At 40.8% G+C, this 14,357-nt stretch overlaps 1 protein-coding gene across 11 annotated transcripts in view; it reads right to left on the bottom strand.

The window, feature by feature from the left end:
- The window catches only part of LOC128251878 (peripheral plasma membrane protein CASK), a 42,144-nt gene that overhangs the window by 11,371 nt on the left and 16,416 nt on the right, over nucleotides 1–14,357 (bottom strand). For 3 of the 11 annotated variants that reach the window (XM_052979156.1, XM_052979176.1, XM_052979165.1), the window contains exons 2-3: nucleotides 13,701–13,847; nucleotides 9,718–11,256 (exon numbers count right to left, since the gene is read on the bottom strand). The exons of 7 other annotated variants lie outside the window; for them this stretch is intronic. In XM_052979156.1, the coding sequence (XP_052835116.1) occupies nucleotides 9,718–10,128 (411 nt within the window). In that variant the 5' untranslated portion in view covers nucleotides 10,129–11,256; nucleotides 13,701–13,847. Of the gene's footprint in view, nucleotides 1–9,305; nucleotides 9,367–9,717; nucleotides 11,257–13,700; nucleotides 13,848–14,357 lie in introns of all 11 variants that reach the window. One more of the 11 variants, XM_052979203.1, reaches the window with a different exon arrangement.

Below are 14,357 nucleotides of genomic sequence, written 5' to 3'. Positions count from 1 at the left end.
AACTAAACATTAATGCGAGTTAGAAACACCCTGAATGACGACCACGCCTCCACCAGCATTAGCAGCCGCAGCGAAATTTGACTAAATAAATGGGTAATACAATTTCCTTTTGCCGAGAAACAAAATTGACTACATCGAATAAAATTTGCTGAACTTGGCAACTATTTAAATGCGGCAGATGGCAAAGGACGAAGGATTTTTCCTGGCAAAGTGGAAGTGGTGGAAAATCCAGAGCAGGATACACGCCTGGTTAGATTAAAACCAAGTCGGCGCTGAACGATAAACAACGTAATCTGATTTCACTTAAAGCCTGCCTTCCGGCCACGCCCACTGACCACTGAACGTGGGGGGGCGGTAGGAGAAAGGATGGAGGCGGGAGGCCCATATTTAACACCAAGTTGTTGGACCAATAAAACGGTAAATTTAATAAGCGCTTGTCAGGCGCAAAGTTGAGCAGTTAAGTTTAATGCCTCATTAGGCGCTCCGTTTCTGTGACATTGATAGCCGGCGTGGCAAACTTTTGGCCCACACACCCCAACACAACACAACCCACACCCCACACACACACTAACCACACACCCACAAAAAGTGGGCGGGCAGAACGGTTCGCAGCTGCCCCTGATTTCCATGATTAATACTTAAGTGCTTGTTAAAGTTTTGCCCTTTCCCCTCGAGTTTCTCCCTTTTTTTATGCAGATGCCTGTTGTTTGCTATGCGCCGATGTCGGTCTCCTGTCCTAAACAATCAGTATAACCCTATATTCCGTCCCGGGAACCGAGAAGCGAGTTTCATTTGTTTGCTGCTGAGCCAGCAGCAGCCACATCAGAGCTGAACTCCACCGGAAACTGGACAGCAAAACAGAAAAAAAGAGTATCCATCCATATAGCCGAGAGCAAGGAATACTTTTAGTAGTCGCAAAACAACCAGCTTTTACTCTCACTTTGCACTATTTTCGACTACGGCTAAGAATCTGAGTGCAGAACTTTGGCTTTTAAATAAGTCAAGCGGCAAAGTTGTCCATTAAGTTTTCACAAATCTTTGACATGAAACTAACTTTGCAAACTGAATCTTGAGCTCGAAAAATAAGGAAAATGCAAAGGTACCATGTACTTAATATTGAAGCATGTTTTATGGAATTTTGAATTCACGAACTAATTGCAGCACTTGTCACTCGAAATTTAACGGGAGCAAGAGCTAAGGAAAAACTAAACATAATATGGGTATGTGCAGTATTTCAATGGAAACGAAAGCATTTCTGTCAAAGAAAAACATTATTGTGTTCAGTTCACTCGAACATCCTTTGACATGAAACAAACTTTGCAAAGAAAAAGTTTGAGCTGAATAGAGAAAAATGCAGCGGAATAAATAGTAAATATTGAAGCAAGTTTTAAAGAACTAATGTGATTGACTTGTTTGAGTAAGTCAAAAGTTAAGTAAAAAGCGGTATGTTCTTTATAAATTATCTTTTAAAATGCTTCCTAAACAAAGTTTCTAATAAGTTACTTAAGTAAAAAGAAGTACACTCTTTATAAAATTGCACTTAAAAATCGTAATGTCCTTGAATAAATATTAAATATTAAAACCTATTTAACTCACATTTGTGGCAGAGTGAAATAATAACTTGCTTGCAAATAGAATTTAAAACCTATTTTACTAACATTTGAGGCAGAGTGCTTAGTAAACTTTTAGCTAGTTTCCAGCCAATTGTCCAGCAGCATAAGCTGAGTCAGTTCCATTGCCGGTGGCCAGTCCATCCAGTGAGCTGGTCATTTTTCCAGCTTTATGCTAAGCCACTAACCAACGGACCAGCAACCGCCGACCTCCAACCACCGACTGTCCACCAACCAACCAACCCAGTCCACCATTTGTGGGTGAGCCTAGGACCGACCGCACGAACGTTATTTGTTGGTTTTAATAATTACACAGCATGGACGAGCGCAGGATGGGAATGCGAGGAAGAAGGATATTTTTTTTTGACCGAATGTGTGGGGGTGGAGGAAGTGCTCTAGGATTTTCCTCTCTTTAATATTCCAGGCCGCAAGTCAATTACACACGTACGCGCGACTGCGAATGGCTTCCGCATCCATTTCTGCCGGGAGAAGGAGGAGGTAGGTGGGCAGAAAAAACAGACAGGATGGATGGAGAGGGCATCCGTTGACAGCTGAATCATCTGGATTAATGCCGAATTTTAATTAGTACCACGACTGTATTCCTACTGCTCTTCCCGCTCCATTTCAATCCCCAGCCCAGGCTTCATTTGTTAATCCCACTTTGTGGCATGGGGCACGCTAGGATAGTTCCCACATTTGCCACCTTATCGGGCTGGGAGCAGCGACAACGGCGCCCGAGGTCGGGGCACAGATTAAGTGCACCCCATATGTGAGCCGACCGCCAAATGAATCTTCCCCGGCTTAATTAATCCCTGCTCAGGGCCAACTCTACACGTAAAAACAGGTGAGAGCGCTGTCATCGAATTTAAGATACCGATTGCAAAAAAAGCCTAAGATTCCATTAATATTCAGAAATTATTTGTATTAAACAAAAGGACTTTAATATAGGCCAACCGAATTTTTAACAAGTATAAATATCTAAAAATGCAATTTAAAATTGTATAAAACCTTTTTTTTCTAGCTCCAGCTGTCGTTTAACTCTGTATAAATTTTAAATTTTTTAATATACATCTGTGTCATTTGTTACAAATAAACAAATCTAAAACTTTACACATGTTCAAGGAAATTTGGCAAGAATAAATAACAATATATTAGCAATGTGAATTGTTAACAGAATTAACTATTTGGAAGTTTAATTTTAATTTAAATGTTATAATAAAAAAATTCTGTTCAAACTCTGTTTAAATTATGCATATTCGCAGAATAAATTCAAAAATAAAACCTTAATAAATTCACATTGCATTAATAAAAAATAAGGACTATGATAATTGGAGTTTGATTTAAAAAAAACATGTTGCAGATGTGAACTGCAATATAAAACCATGCCGTTGTAGAACTGGGTATTTGACCTTAAATAAAAAAAATGTACGGAAATCCACTGCATGTTATAATGGAGCGACAATTGCCACGCAAATTGTTGTTTGATTGCAGAGCGAAATGTAACAAAGCAATTATTTTGACACAATTTGTTTTGTGGAGGCTAAATAAACAAACCAATGTGTATGGTAATTAATTTGGTTTCAAAAATAAAATAAATAGAACAAATTGCAGATATATTTTGGTGCTTTACTGTTGAAGGTTTAAACCCTTGAACTTCAAGAGTAATAGGTATGCAGGGGCGCACAAAATAAAAGCTGTTTAAAGTTTGATGGCGATGGTGTTGCTGATGCTGAGATAGTGATATGTGTGTGTGCACCAGGCGGCTGTCAAGCTGTCAGGTCTGGCTCACATCTCACATCCAGGGCTCACAGCTCCAAGCTCCAGTTTCCCATTTCCCAGTTTTCCCAACTCACAGTTTCCACCTCTGAAGGCCAAGAATTTGTGGGCTGACTTGTCTGTTTCGTGTCGCGTGCTCGGCGATAAGCAGCAGTAGCAGTAGCAATAGCAGTTTTCCTGCTTTTCACCAACTTTCCCTGCCGTAAGCCCATGAAACTTGCTATCGGGACTTATCACTTGGCCGAACTTATTGTTGCGGTCCGGCCGTCTTCACTTCCACATACCCATACATCCGGTTGGGTTCGATGCGATACAATACGATGCGATGCGATACAAATCGACGTGGATACTTTGTGTTGCTGGGCTGGCTGGCAAGCACCGAGACACAGTCTTACAGTTAACATTGGTCTCCAATACACAACATTCACCGTATGACTATGTCGGGGTAATTGAGCGGCATCCTTTTCTTCTATCGTTCGTTGTCGTTGTCGTTGTCGGCGGCGGCGACGGCGGCGGCTAACACTTCCTGCCTATTAGCTGGCATTATTATTGACAGACACAGTGTGTCCCTCGAAGAGCCAATGATGTTTGACGATGATGATGGTGATTATGATGATGTCGACTCTACCGCTGATGATGCGATGCGGCTGGGTGGTATTGATTGACAGGTGGGCTCCCGTTTCAGCGCGCCAGGTAATAGTTGGCCGGCTCCCTTTATCAGCCGAACAATGGCAGCGACATCCTCCCACTCGTCATTCAATTTACCGCAACGCCGAATAATCCATACAAAAATATATATTGATATTCGCAAGCAACAAAAGGTTTTTCGATGTCGATTTCTGGCGTCGTGTTTGGGTTTTTCGAGCAGGCAACAAACAACCACAAATTTCCGGTGTGTGCGTGCATATTATGCATTTATCGTTGCCATCTATCAGCGGTGCAAAGCAAAAAAGGAACTCTTTCCCGTGGGCGAAACATACTATATTGTCATCGCATCCACCTTGCCACCTTTCAATTTTCCCCCCATCTGTCTCTTTCCATCATTTCAGCTCCCCACACACTACAAAAAAATATGACTGCTGAATATTAAATATGGTTTTTTACCTTAATGAATATTGAACAAATGGCTGGCCAGCTTTCAATTTTTCCCTCAATCTGGTTTAATTTTTCAGAAAGGTTTTTTCATGTAAATAAATCTTTATGTAATGGTATTGAATTGAAAATTTTAAACCTTGCAAATGGTAGGCATTTTATATCGCCTGTTAAAACTATTTCAATGCAAACGGTTAATGGTTTGAACATGTTGGTATGCAATTAAATTTTTTGCTTGGCTTTAAGCTTTATTTATTGAAAAATTGCTTGAAAAGGAACCTTTTTTTTAAGTTTGAAGCAAATTTCAAAGTCGTAAGACACAAAGGATTTTTTATGGGTTTGGAAATTGAAAGAAATTTTTAAGTTTTTGTTACAACAACTTTTATATTATTTTGCATAAAAAAACGTAATGCTGCGAAATTTCTTTCTAAAAATGTTGGTTAATTAAAATGCTTTGGTGTGCATTTTCAATTGTAACGTTTTAAAAGAATAATAAAAAGCTAGGCAATATACAATATAACTATAAAAACAAGTGTCCTTGAGTTTGTTTTTTAAAAATATATTCCAGATAAGAGAGGACAATGCATTATGTTGTGAGTGTAAAATTATGCCGATTTTAGACATCTTCATTTACTTATGCCATTGTGGAGATACATTTCTGTAAGTGTGCCATTTCTCACTCGCTTTCATTGTATGCGTGTGACTAATGACGCCGTTAGGCAGGCAACACTTTCTTCAACACACACACACACACACACACACACAGCCATCAAAATATCCCTCGCAACAGGACACTCACATGCACATCTGCATATGTAAATATAACTTTATAGCACGCTTTCTTCCTTCATCTTTGCTGAGCTGTTCTTTGTGTGTGAAATAACACACAATATTATTTTTGCACACTCGACACATTGTCTATGTGTGCGTTTGGTACATCATGATCTTATGCGTGTGTGTGTGTGTGTATGTGGGTGCGGCATGTAAAATTTGTTTATTCAATTTCAACTAGGCAAACAACGCCGCAACGGCTGCAGCGGCACAAAGGGCGATAACTCACTTTCGTAACAAGTAAACTAATTATTTCTTCACTTTTTTCATACTTTCTCATCCGCCCCCACCCCACCCCATATCCCTCTTCATACATCTTTCTTCATTTTGTTTTGTTTTTCTCAAGTTGTTGTTTTATGCCTGCCTTGAAAAAAGGATGGGATGTCCTGTGGAGTGTGGGGATTGTTAAATTGCAAAATAATGTACACACTTGCTGCTTGTAATCGCTGTTGTTGTTGTTGTTGTTGTTGTTGTTCTTACAGGCTCTAACTGCTTGTTCAGGCCATTGTGCTTGTTCATCATCATCAGCATCAAAAACACCCACACACACGCACATGCTCGGCAGGGTGGACCGCCGTATGCCAAAGTTAGGCTATTTAACTCATCTGACAATTAACGTGTTCTAACCAAATTAAATTAAAAATTTGGGGCTTTGAAAACTTTTTTGTTCTTGGAAAAATTACTCATACGACATGTAATCTAGTTAAAACTTGTAACACTTTGTAAACTTTTGAAATTTACCAATATTTTCACAATAATATAATCACTCGTAGCTTGGGAAATAAAGGTCCATATCACTCATACCACATGTTTGGCAATAAAAAGTTTCGAATGTATAACACAATGTTTAACTTTAAACTTTAACTTTTATTAAACTGAAAAATTAACTAGTTAAATATTTAAAATTAATTGTTATATATACAACAACTAATTACATCAAAAGAAATTCGCATTAATTAGTCTCAGCTTTTGTCTTCTTTTGAGCAACAAAAAGAAACTTATAGTGGACCCAAAAATTTGTGAGGCACCCAAGTTCCACTCTAATGTTCTCATACATACATCCCCGGGCGCAATTAACGCATTCACAAATGAAGAGTGTCAAGGCTTCAGTCGTTCAGTCGTTCCTTCGGTCCTTCGGTCCACCAGTCAGTTTGTCAGTTAGGCACTTTTTGTCGCCCTTCCTTTTCCGTTGCCATTTCCTTGCCCTGTCGTCTTCACTTTCTATTCTTCGGCAGCTTTTTTAGGGTCCGGTGCCCCGAAAAAAGCGTTGCTCAAGACCTTCTATCAAGATAAAAGTTTTTTGTTTGCCTGCCAGAGGGAATGCTAAATGTATGACAACACTTTCGTGAATGTGTTGTGCGGATGCATGTGTGTGGCATGCGGCATGTGGCATGTGGCAGGTGGCATGTGCCATGTGCCACACCATGACGTCCACCATCAGGCAGGTGTAAGTTACTTAGTCTCAGTCCTCCACCACCACTGGAAATTACACATTCTCTCATGCATTGTGGAATCAAATTTGAGGTACTTAGGCAGCTAATGTTCGCGATGAGAGAAATTTTTGGAATCATTTGTGGGATACTTTAGATAAGACACCAACAAGATGTTAATGGGAACACCTCCAGCGAGATAATCAAATGAAATGGTTCTGACTTAAGGTAATGCGAAAGATGAATCTATCTCATCAAATTTTAGCTATTTTTTTTAAAGGTTTTCGGAAAACAAATTGCTCGTCAAACCATTTGAGGATGTAAATATTAATGTTGTTAAATAATTTACCATTTACTTTAAGTTTCTGCCATTGTTAAGAAAAAACATTTGTCTAGAGATTGCGGCCCCAAACCTTTCAAAATGTGTAATCTTATCTGCCACTTTCCAACTGATAAATAAATAAAGGACTTCGCCATGGGTTTTTCAACATAATAAATTATCCATTTTCTGGCCTTAAGTTATACCAGCATATGATTATAGCACTGATAAATCAGCGTTTTTGTAAAAGTCCCGTTTTTATTTGCCCAAAAGTTCTTGGGGAAAAGGAAAAGTTTTCAAGTTTGAGTATTTTTAAGCCTCATTTACCTTTTATAGGTTGTCAGGGCAATGACAAGTGAACTGCCCATATTAAGTGCCCAAAAATTATCAAAGATTCCGTTTCAGTCCACCCACGCCAGCAAAACTTTCTCAACGAGGCCTAGTGAAACTTTGCGTGTTTAAGAATGGACAACTTTGGGCGAACTCCATTACCTGAATTTAAGTCGCTGCCTAAGCTTTATGCAGTGCTGAGTTTTTTATTTTTATAGTTACGGCGTTGTTATATTCCTTTTAAAAAAGTTGAAACTCAATTTCGAGGCGTTGGTGACCACACCTTTTGCTGGTTGCCCTTGGCGGGATGATCTTTCGGAACCGTGCCGACAGCGTAACGAGCCTATTTGCTATGCCTCATGCCCCTTGGAAACCGCCCTTCGAGCGCCCAGTGTTCTTGTGTTTTTGTGTTCTTGTGTAATATTTATGTAAATTTTGCCCTAGCGCAAAAATTGAAAGGCATAATGGTACTGTGTCGCAGCAGCAGCAGCAGCAGCAGCAGCAGCAGCAGCGGCAACCTTCGGAGCCCCGCCCCTCGACAATTTCGCCCACTTTGCATATGACTCGCTCCGTAACTTTCATCGTTGCTCCTTGTGCGTGTTTCGGTTGGCTTCTCATAATAAATGACAACGAGCATATTATGCTCTATAATCGTGTGGAAGAGAATTATTTTGTGTGAACTAATTGCATTAGTGACATTCAATTTGATGCCAGGAAGGTGGCAGCGAAAGAAAAGCGCTGGGCATAAAACAGGGAAAGCGAAACAGGGAAAACAACGTTAAATGGCAATTGTCACAAAGGGCCGGGATTTCTGATAGTCGATCCCCAGTCGCTGCTCTAGTTTCTGTTGCCACATCGTAGTTTACTCTTTCCCTGTTTCGTGCCCGACGCAGTCAAGCAAAAACCTGCGCCTGTCGCTGATTTAGGAAAAGCGACCCAAAGCCAAAGCTAAAGCCAAAACCAAAAGCCCAAAACCCCCTGCCCAACCCAATAGACCAAAAGGGACCCTAAAGCCAGGCAAAAAAAAAAAATAAATAAACGAAAAAAAAAAGGAAAACGTAACCGGGTCACCGCTTGGGCAATCATGTGAATCGAGCTCTTTATAATTTGCGAAACTATGTGAGCTGTCCCCACGAGAGTTGCTATGGATGTTCCTTTTGTGTTCGGATTAAGGCTTCAGGAACAGGAATACACCATTTCAAATGAGGTGCCCATTTGATGGCAGTCTAAGAGGCTTTTAAGTAGGCAGTTTCTATGGATGCTTCCCCAAACAACTAACATCTCCTTCGTGGAATTTAAAGAATATCGTTATTTCTAAAGCCTCAGCATTGTTTATATTTTCTTTAAGTGAATTAAGAACCCAAAAGCTTGGAACTAAAATAAGCTAGGTATTTTGAACGTAACTTCTCGACTTGTACTTTAATGTTTTATAACTGACATTGTTTTCTTTAAGTGAAAACGTAAAACTAAAATATGCTAAATACTTTGAAAATAACTTTTTGACTTGTATTTTAATTTTTAATAATTCACATAATGTGCTTACGAATTTGTCTTTTAGCTAAGTCAAGCATTAATACAAAAATAAAATAAATCAAATAAATACATCCAAAAGAGCTCAAGGCAAGTGGATAAACAGCTTAAACAGCTTAAATATATATAAGCATCTTTTGAAGCATCCAAGATTGAGTAACACAATGTGTACCTTTAAGATTCTCTTGAAAAGTTATCAATTCAACCAAATAAGTTAAGACTTCCTAGGAATAAGCCTTAACAACCATTTAAACCCCCCTCGTTATTCAGTATAGTCTTTTTGTGTTTGAGCAAATGCGGTATGCGTATACGCCTGATCTTTGTGTGCTTTAGTTTTTTTTTTTTTTTTTTTTGGGCGTTTGGGAACCCAAATGAAAATAATCTTACATGTCGTTGACACATTTCGAAGCACTGCCAAAATGCTGGGTTTCCGCTAAGCGTTGCTTACCTGCCGGGCCAAAAGAGTAGTGAGTAAGCCATTTGGGAATAGAAAAGAAGAAGAAAAAAGAGACAAAGACATAAGTCAAGATGCAATTAGTAAGGAAACTAAACTACTTAGGGCTACAATTAATACATATATACAGTTTCTATGGCAAAACTCAAAAGCGCAATAAACAATATTTTGTGGCAAGCTATTAGCAATTAGTCAACGGATTTTAGCGACTGATTGGGGGCTTTATAACCCGGGGGGGGATGGGAAATATTTGGCTTTTGTTCAGTTATCGAACAGCAAACCGCAAACTGCAAACTGCAAACTGCAATCTGGCAAAATGAGCCCCTCCGAAACGAACGCTCTCACCTGGTGTCCGGAGCAAATGGAGCCGTTGGGCACGCGCACCCGGAACGGACTGTGGACCGGACAGGAGGTGCGCGGTCCCCAGCGGGTGGCCGCCACCTGCTGCAGCGACAGCGCCGAGCTGCACGGATTGAAGAGCGCCGGCGGCGGCGGTATGCTGATCGAGCTGAGTCCGCTCAGGCTGCGACAGTGGCCACCGATTCCCCCATCCGCCGCTGCTGCTGCCGCCGGACATTGGGGCATGGCCATGGCCATGGGCATGGACATGGGCATTGGCATGGGCATGGGTACACCCTGACCGCTGCTGCCGACGCCGCTGCCGCTCATGCCGCTGCTGCCGCTGCTCCCGAGCAGAGACATGTGCGAGCCACCGGACATCAACGACTGTGATGTGAGTCCATGATGCTGGCACATGCCGATGCCGATGCCGCAGGAGGTCACGCCGATGCCGCCAGCATTGGACCATTGACCCGCCGCCGTTGGTCCGCCCGCTCCAGATGCAGCTCCTCCTCCTCCTCCTCCACCTCCTCCTCCAGCTCCAGATCCAGATCCGGCCGCTCCAGGTTGGGTTCCGCCCGCTGCCGCTGCCGCCGCTGCTGCTCCTGCTGCCTGTGGGTCGCCGCCGGCGCAGTAGTGATCCACCGTAAAACTGTCTTGGCTACCAGAGCATTGCAGGCGATGCGGGGGCGGTGACGAGTTGTGGCGCGGGTAAATGTTGTGTCCTTTCGCCGCTTTCTCCGCTTTCGCTGCTTTCTCCGCCCTTCTGTGCGGTGCACTTTCTAGCCTTTTGATATGTGTTTGAGGCCAGGAGATGCGCCGATGTTGCTGCCGTTTCTTGAGTTGTTGCTGCTCCTGCTGTTGCTGCTGTTGCTGTTGCTGTTGTCACTGCCGTTGAGCATTGCTCACTATTTTTCTATAATTTGTATTTGAACTACTTATTCAGCTTGTAATCAAAGCTATTTTGTAATTACATTCATTTAACTGCCCTCTCTGATCACAGCATTTCCTGAACAACAACTTCTATTACGATTAATCAACAACAACAACAACTGACTGGGCGAGTTAAAAGTCAACAACAATTTGGGTTTCTCGGGTAATTATTATTATTGTTGTCTTTTTATTTTTAATTGTTATGTAAATTCTGTTGCTATCACTGGTAAATTATGCGTGTGTGTGTGTGTGGTGTATATCTCCAATTTTCTTCGCTTCCCACGACGTCGCTGAATTGATGTGGCAATAAATTATTGTTTCCTTTTAATTGAGCCTGCCTGGGCGGCAGATATATGGGCTTAAGCTTTTTTTTAAATGCTTGAGATTTTATGTGCTGCAATTGTTGCAATTAACTTGTTCATCACAATTGTAATTAATTTGTTGTATTTTGGGGTTTAGTTTGCTTTTATATTCTTTATTATTGAATTCTCTATATAGATGTGTGTGTCTTTTTAATTTGATGCAACTTTTAGCGTTTAATTTTGAATTGATTTGGTTTTGTGGTTTTTTTGGTTTAGCTTTTAGATTTTCAAATTTTCTAGCATGCGATTTCTGCAAAGGAAAATCGTTGAAAAGCTCAAAAATTTAACGAAATTTATTCGACTGGGATGTGAGTGTGGCTGGGGGGGTGTGGGCGTATGTTGTGTGGGATTTGGGGGAGTGTTAAATATATACAAACTCAGCACAGCAGGTGAGGGGGAAAAGGGAATTCGGGTTTAAGGAATTTCAATTTAATGTGGCATACTGTTGAGAGCCCTGCTCGAAACGGTTGTTTTCACATTTAATACAAATAAATTAGATATTTAATCCCTTAGACACACACCTGTACAATTGAAATTAGAGAAACGGTAGGCATCCTCACATTCCCTTTCCCTTAAATCCCCATCCCCGAAAGCAATCAACGAAACAGATGGGAGTTAAATGGAGCGTAATATGCACTGGGGAAAAATCAATTAAGGGAAATAAATGCCCAGCAAGCTGTTTTGTAAAAACCCATGAGAAAAATATCTTAAAAATTGCATGAAAAAAAACCTATTAAAAACCCTATAAATGGCAAGAGTTGTCGTAACAGATTCCTGAGAAAATCTAAATATTTTATTACCCTTCCATAGACTTTTGTTCAAGATTTTATCTATTTTTCTCAGTACATAAAAATGTCTGAAATCTCTGTTCCTAAGCCCTACAAACTTTGTATTGTTTCTGTGTAGACAGTTCTCTATTCCGCGCCTCGTTCTAATTAAACTCACTGTCTAGGCAACTGAAAATGTGTATTTTATGTGCCTCAGAGATAAAAATAAAAATTTACAGTATAAAAACCTGTGTTGTCCCTGGGGGGAGAAAACAGAACTCGGTGGGGGTGGCCAAAAGGCAGAACAGGGCTTTTTATCTAAACGGTTCCAAAAGGCAATCGTTTGGGGAAAAAGCCTTAAAAATAAAAATAAAAACCGAAGGCATGGGGAAGAAAACAAGACTGTGAAACAAAAAAAAAAAAAAAGAATCCTAAAACATGGAACTCGGGAAATTATATGCGCTAATAAGGGCAGGAGGGCCGAGGGACACAAAAGGCAGGCAGAAGATAAAGTGGGCCGAAGGACTCCATTGCCAGGATATTCCCTGGCGACTATCGGGACCGCAGGCGGAGACTATTTATGCTAAATAGTTTTCAACAAATTCCACACTGACTGCCGAAAGTCTGCCGCTGCCATCGAATTAAATTAAAACGGAATTGTGAATGCTTAAATAATATTCGCATAATAAAAGGGACCCCACGAACCGGGAGGCGTTGAAATGTTTGCTTTTGGCGCAGCTTCCGCTGAATGCTAATGTGCCACATGCCGCCCATAATTGAATGGGAACGTGCTCGTCTTTGGCTTTGGCTTTGGCTTTGGCTTTATCCCGCGGGCCCACAAATACGGGGCAGGATGTCAGCCAAGGACGTGGAAGCTGGAACTTTGCAGCGGAACATACGCGTTCAAAATAACCAAATTCAATTCATAAAAGATTCAAAAACCAACAAAGAAAGTATGGCAAAACAGCGAGAGAGCGGAGCACCAAAAGTATGAAAGAAAGCAGACCGGAGAACCGCAGCCAGTCAAAAAAAAAAAAGGAAAAAACAAAAACCAAAACCAAACTCAACTACTGAGTTAAGGTAAAGTGAGTTTTAGCAGTCTATCTGGATCCTAAAGGACCACTGGGGCTTGGAGGACTCCCCGTCTAGGCCACTGGGCTGCACTTGCTCCTTCGTGGAGAAGAAATGCGGTACTGATGAATTCGAGAGTGGAAACAGAGGAAAATGAAAAGAAAAATTCAACAGAGCAAATGAAACCTCACCAATGTTTTATACACAGTGGTCGCTTGGCGCATTGAAAGCAGTTTAGATTTGATTGGCAAATAATTTGTTGCTTTTTCGCGATTCCTAAGTTAATCATAATGACTTGAATTACATGCTTTCTTTAAGTATAGAATACTTTTGGAGACTGATGTTTAGTTTTCTTTGAAAAAAAAAGGATAATTGAGAGCATTTAAATCTACAAGTTAGGATCATTATATATAAAAAAGCGTTGTTTTCAAGACTAGTCAAAAAATTGATTAAATGATGTTCTAGATATTTATATCATTTAATCAATTCTTTTGACTAATTTCGAATCGGAATCGGTTTTATATGGAAATTCTAATTTCCCCGCGACCACTGTAGTTGAATTCTCTTGCAGCTTCTCTTCGCTTTCTCCCCTTCTCCCCCGCTTCCCTGTCTTTGTGTATATATACACATTTTTGATAAGGCAAACGGAAATGGCATAGGAAGCGTTTGTCGGGGGAGTTTGGAAGGGGGCGGAAAAGGGGGCGTTGGGAAAGGGGGCGGGGCTGTGCTGAGTGGCGAAGTGAAGTGAAGCGAACTTCAGTTTGTTGAGGAATTCCAAGTTTGCAGGTGGGTGGTGAATGGTGGAAGGATTTTCGTTCAGGTGTTCTATGCTTTTTTTTTAGCTGCTCATACTTACTGCAACGAAATGTTGTTGTTGTGCGTATCTAACTCGTTGTGTTGTCTGTGTGTTTTTAAGGGTTTTTTCTGGTTTAATGAATTATAGAGTACATCTTCTTATTCTTTATATATTGTTTTATTTTATTTCTCTTTTTGCTTGCACTGGCTGTAGTTTGTCGGGATAAATTGGTTTAAATTAGTTTTTGTTCTGCACCGATTTAATTTGATTTGATTTACACCGCTCACACCAGCACACACACACTCACAGAGACACACACGCATACACGTAGGCGAAATGAGATTAATTTAATTCAATTGGCGAACGAATTTTGGTGGCGCGTTCGTGAAATCATTGGTAATCGTTTTTGGCAAATCGATTTGGCAATGCGGTCAAAATGGTTGCTCTGCCGACGTCGCAGCTGCCGTCGCTGCCTTTCCTTGTTGCGGTTGTTGCTTCTCCAAGAGAGAGAGTGAAAAAATCTCTCTTTCGAGAAAAAGGAGCAGGAACTCCCACACATACACACCAAGAGCGAAGAGAGGGAGCGGGGTGCGAAATCAGAAGCTGACCGGATCGGACAATATGCAAAAAAAAAAGAAGAAAAAGCCAGAGAGACTGCGAAAAAAAGTAGCCAAAACGACCACGCACACTTCTTTTTTTGTTTGCGTAAATGTATGT

This window comes from Drosophila gunungcola, chromosome 3R (genome assembly GCF_025200985.1).
Source record: "Drosophila gunungcola strain Sukarami chromosome 3R, Dgunungcola_SK_2, whole genome shotgun sequence".
In the NCBI taxonomy this organism is placed as follows: Eukaryota; Metazoa; Arthropoda; class Insecta; order Diptera; family Drosophilidae; genus Drosophila; species Drosophila gunungcola.
This window is presented reverse-complemented; position numbering and strand designations above follow the sequence as displayed.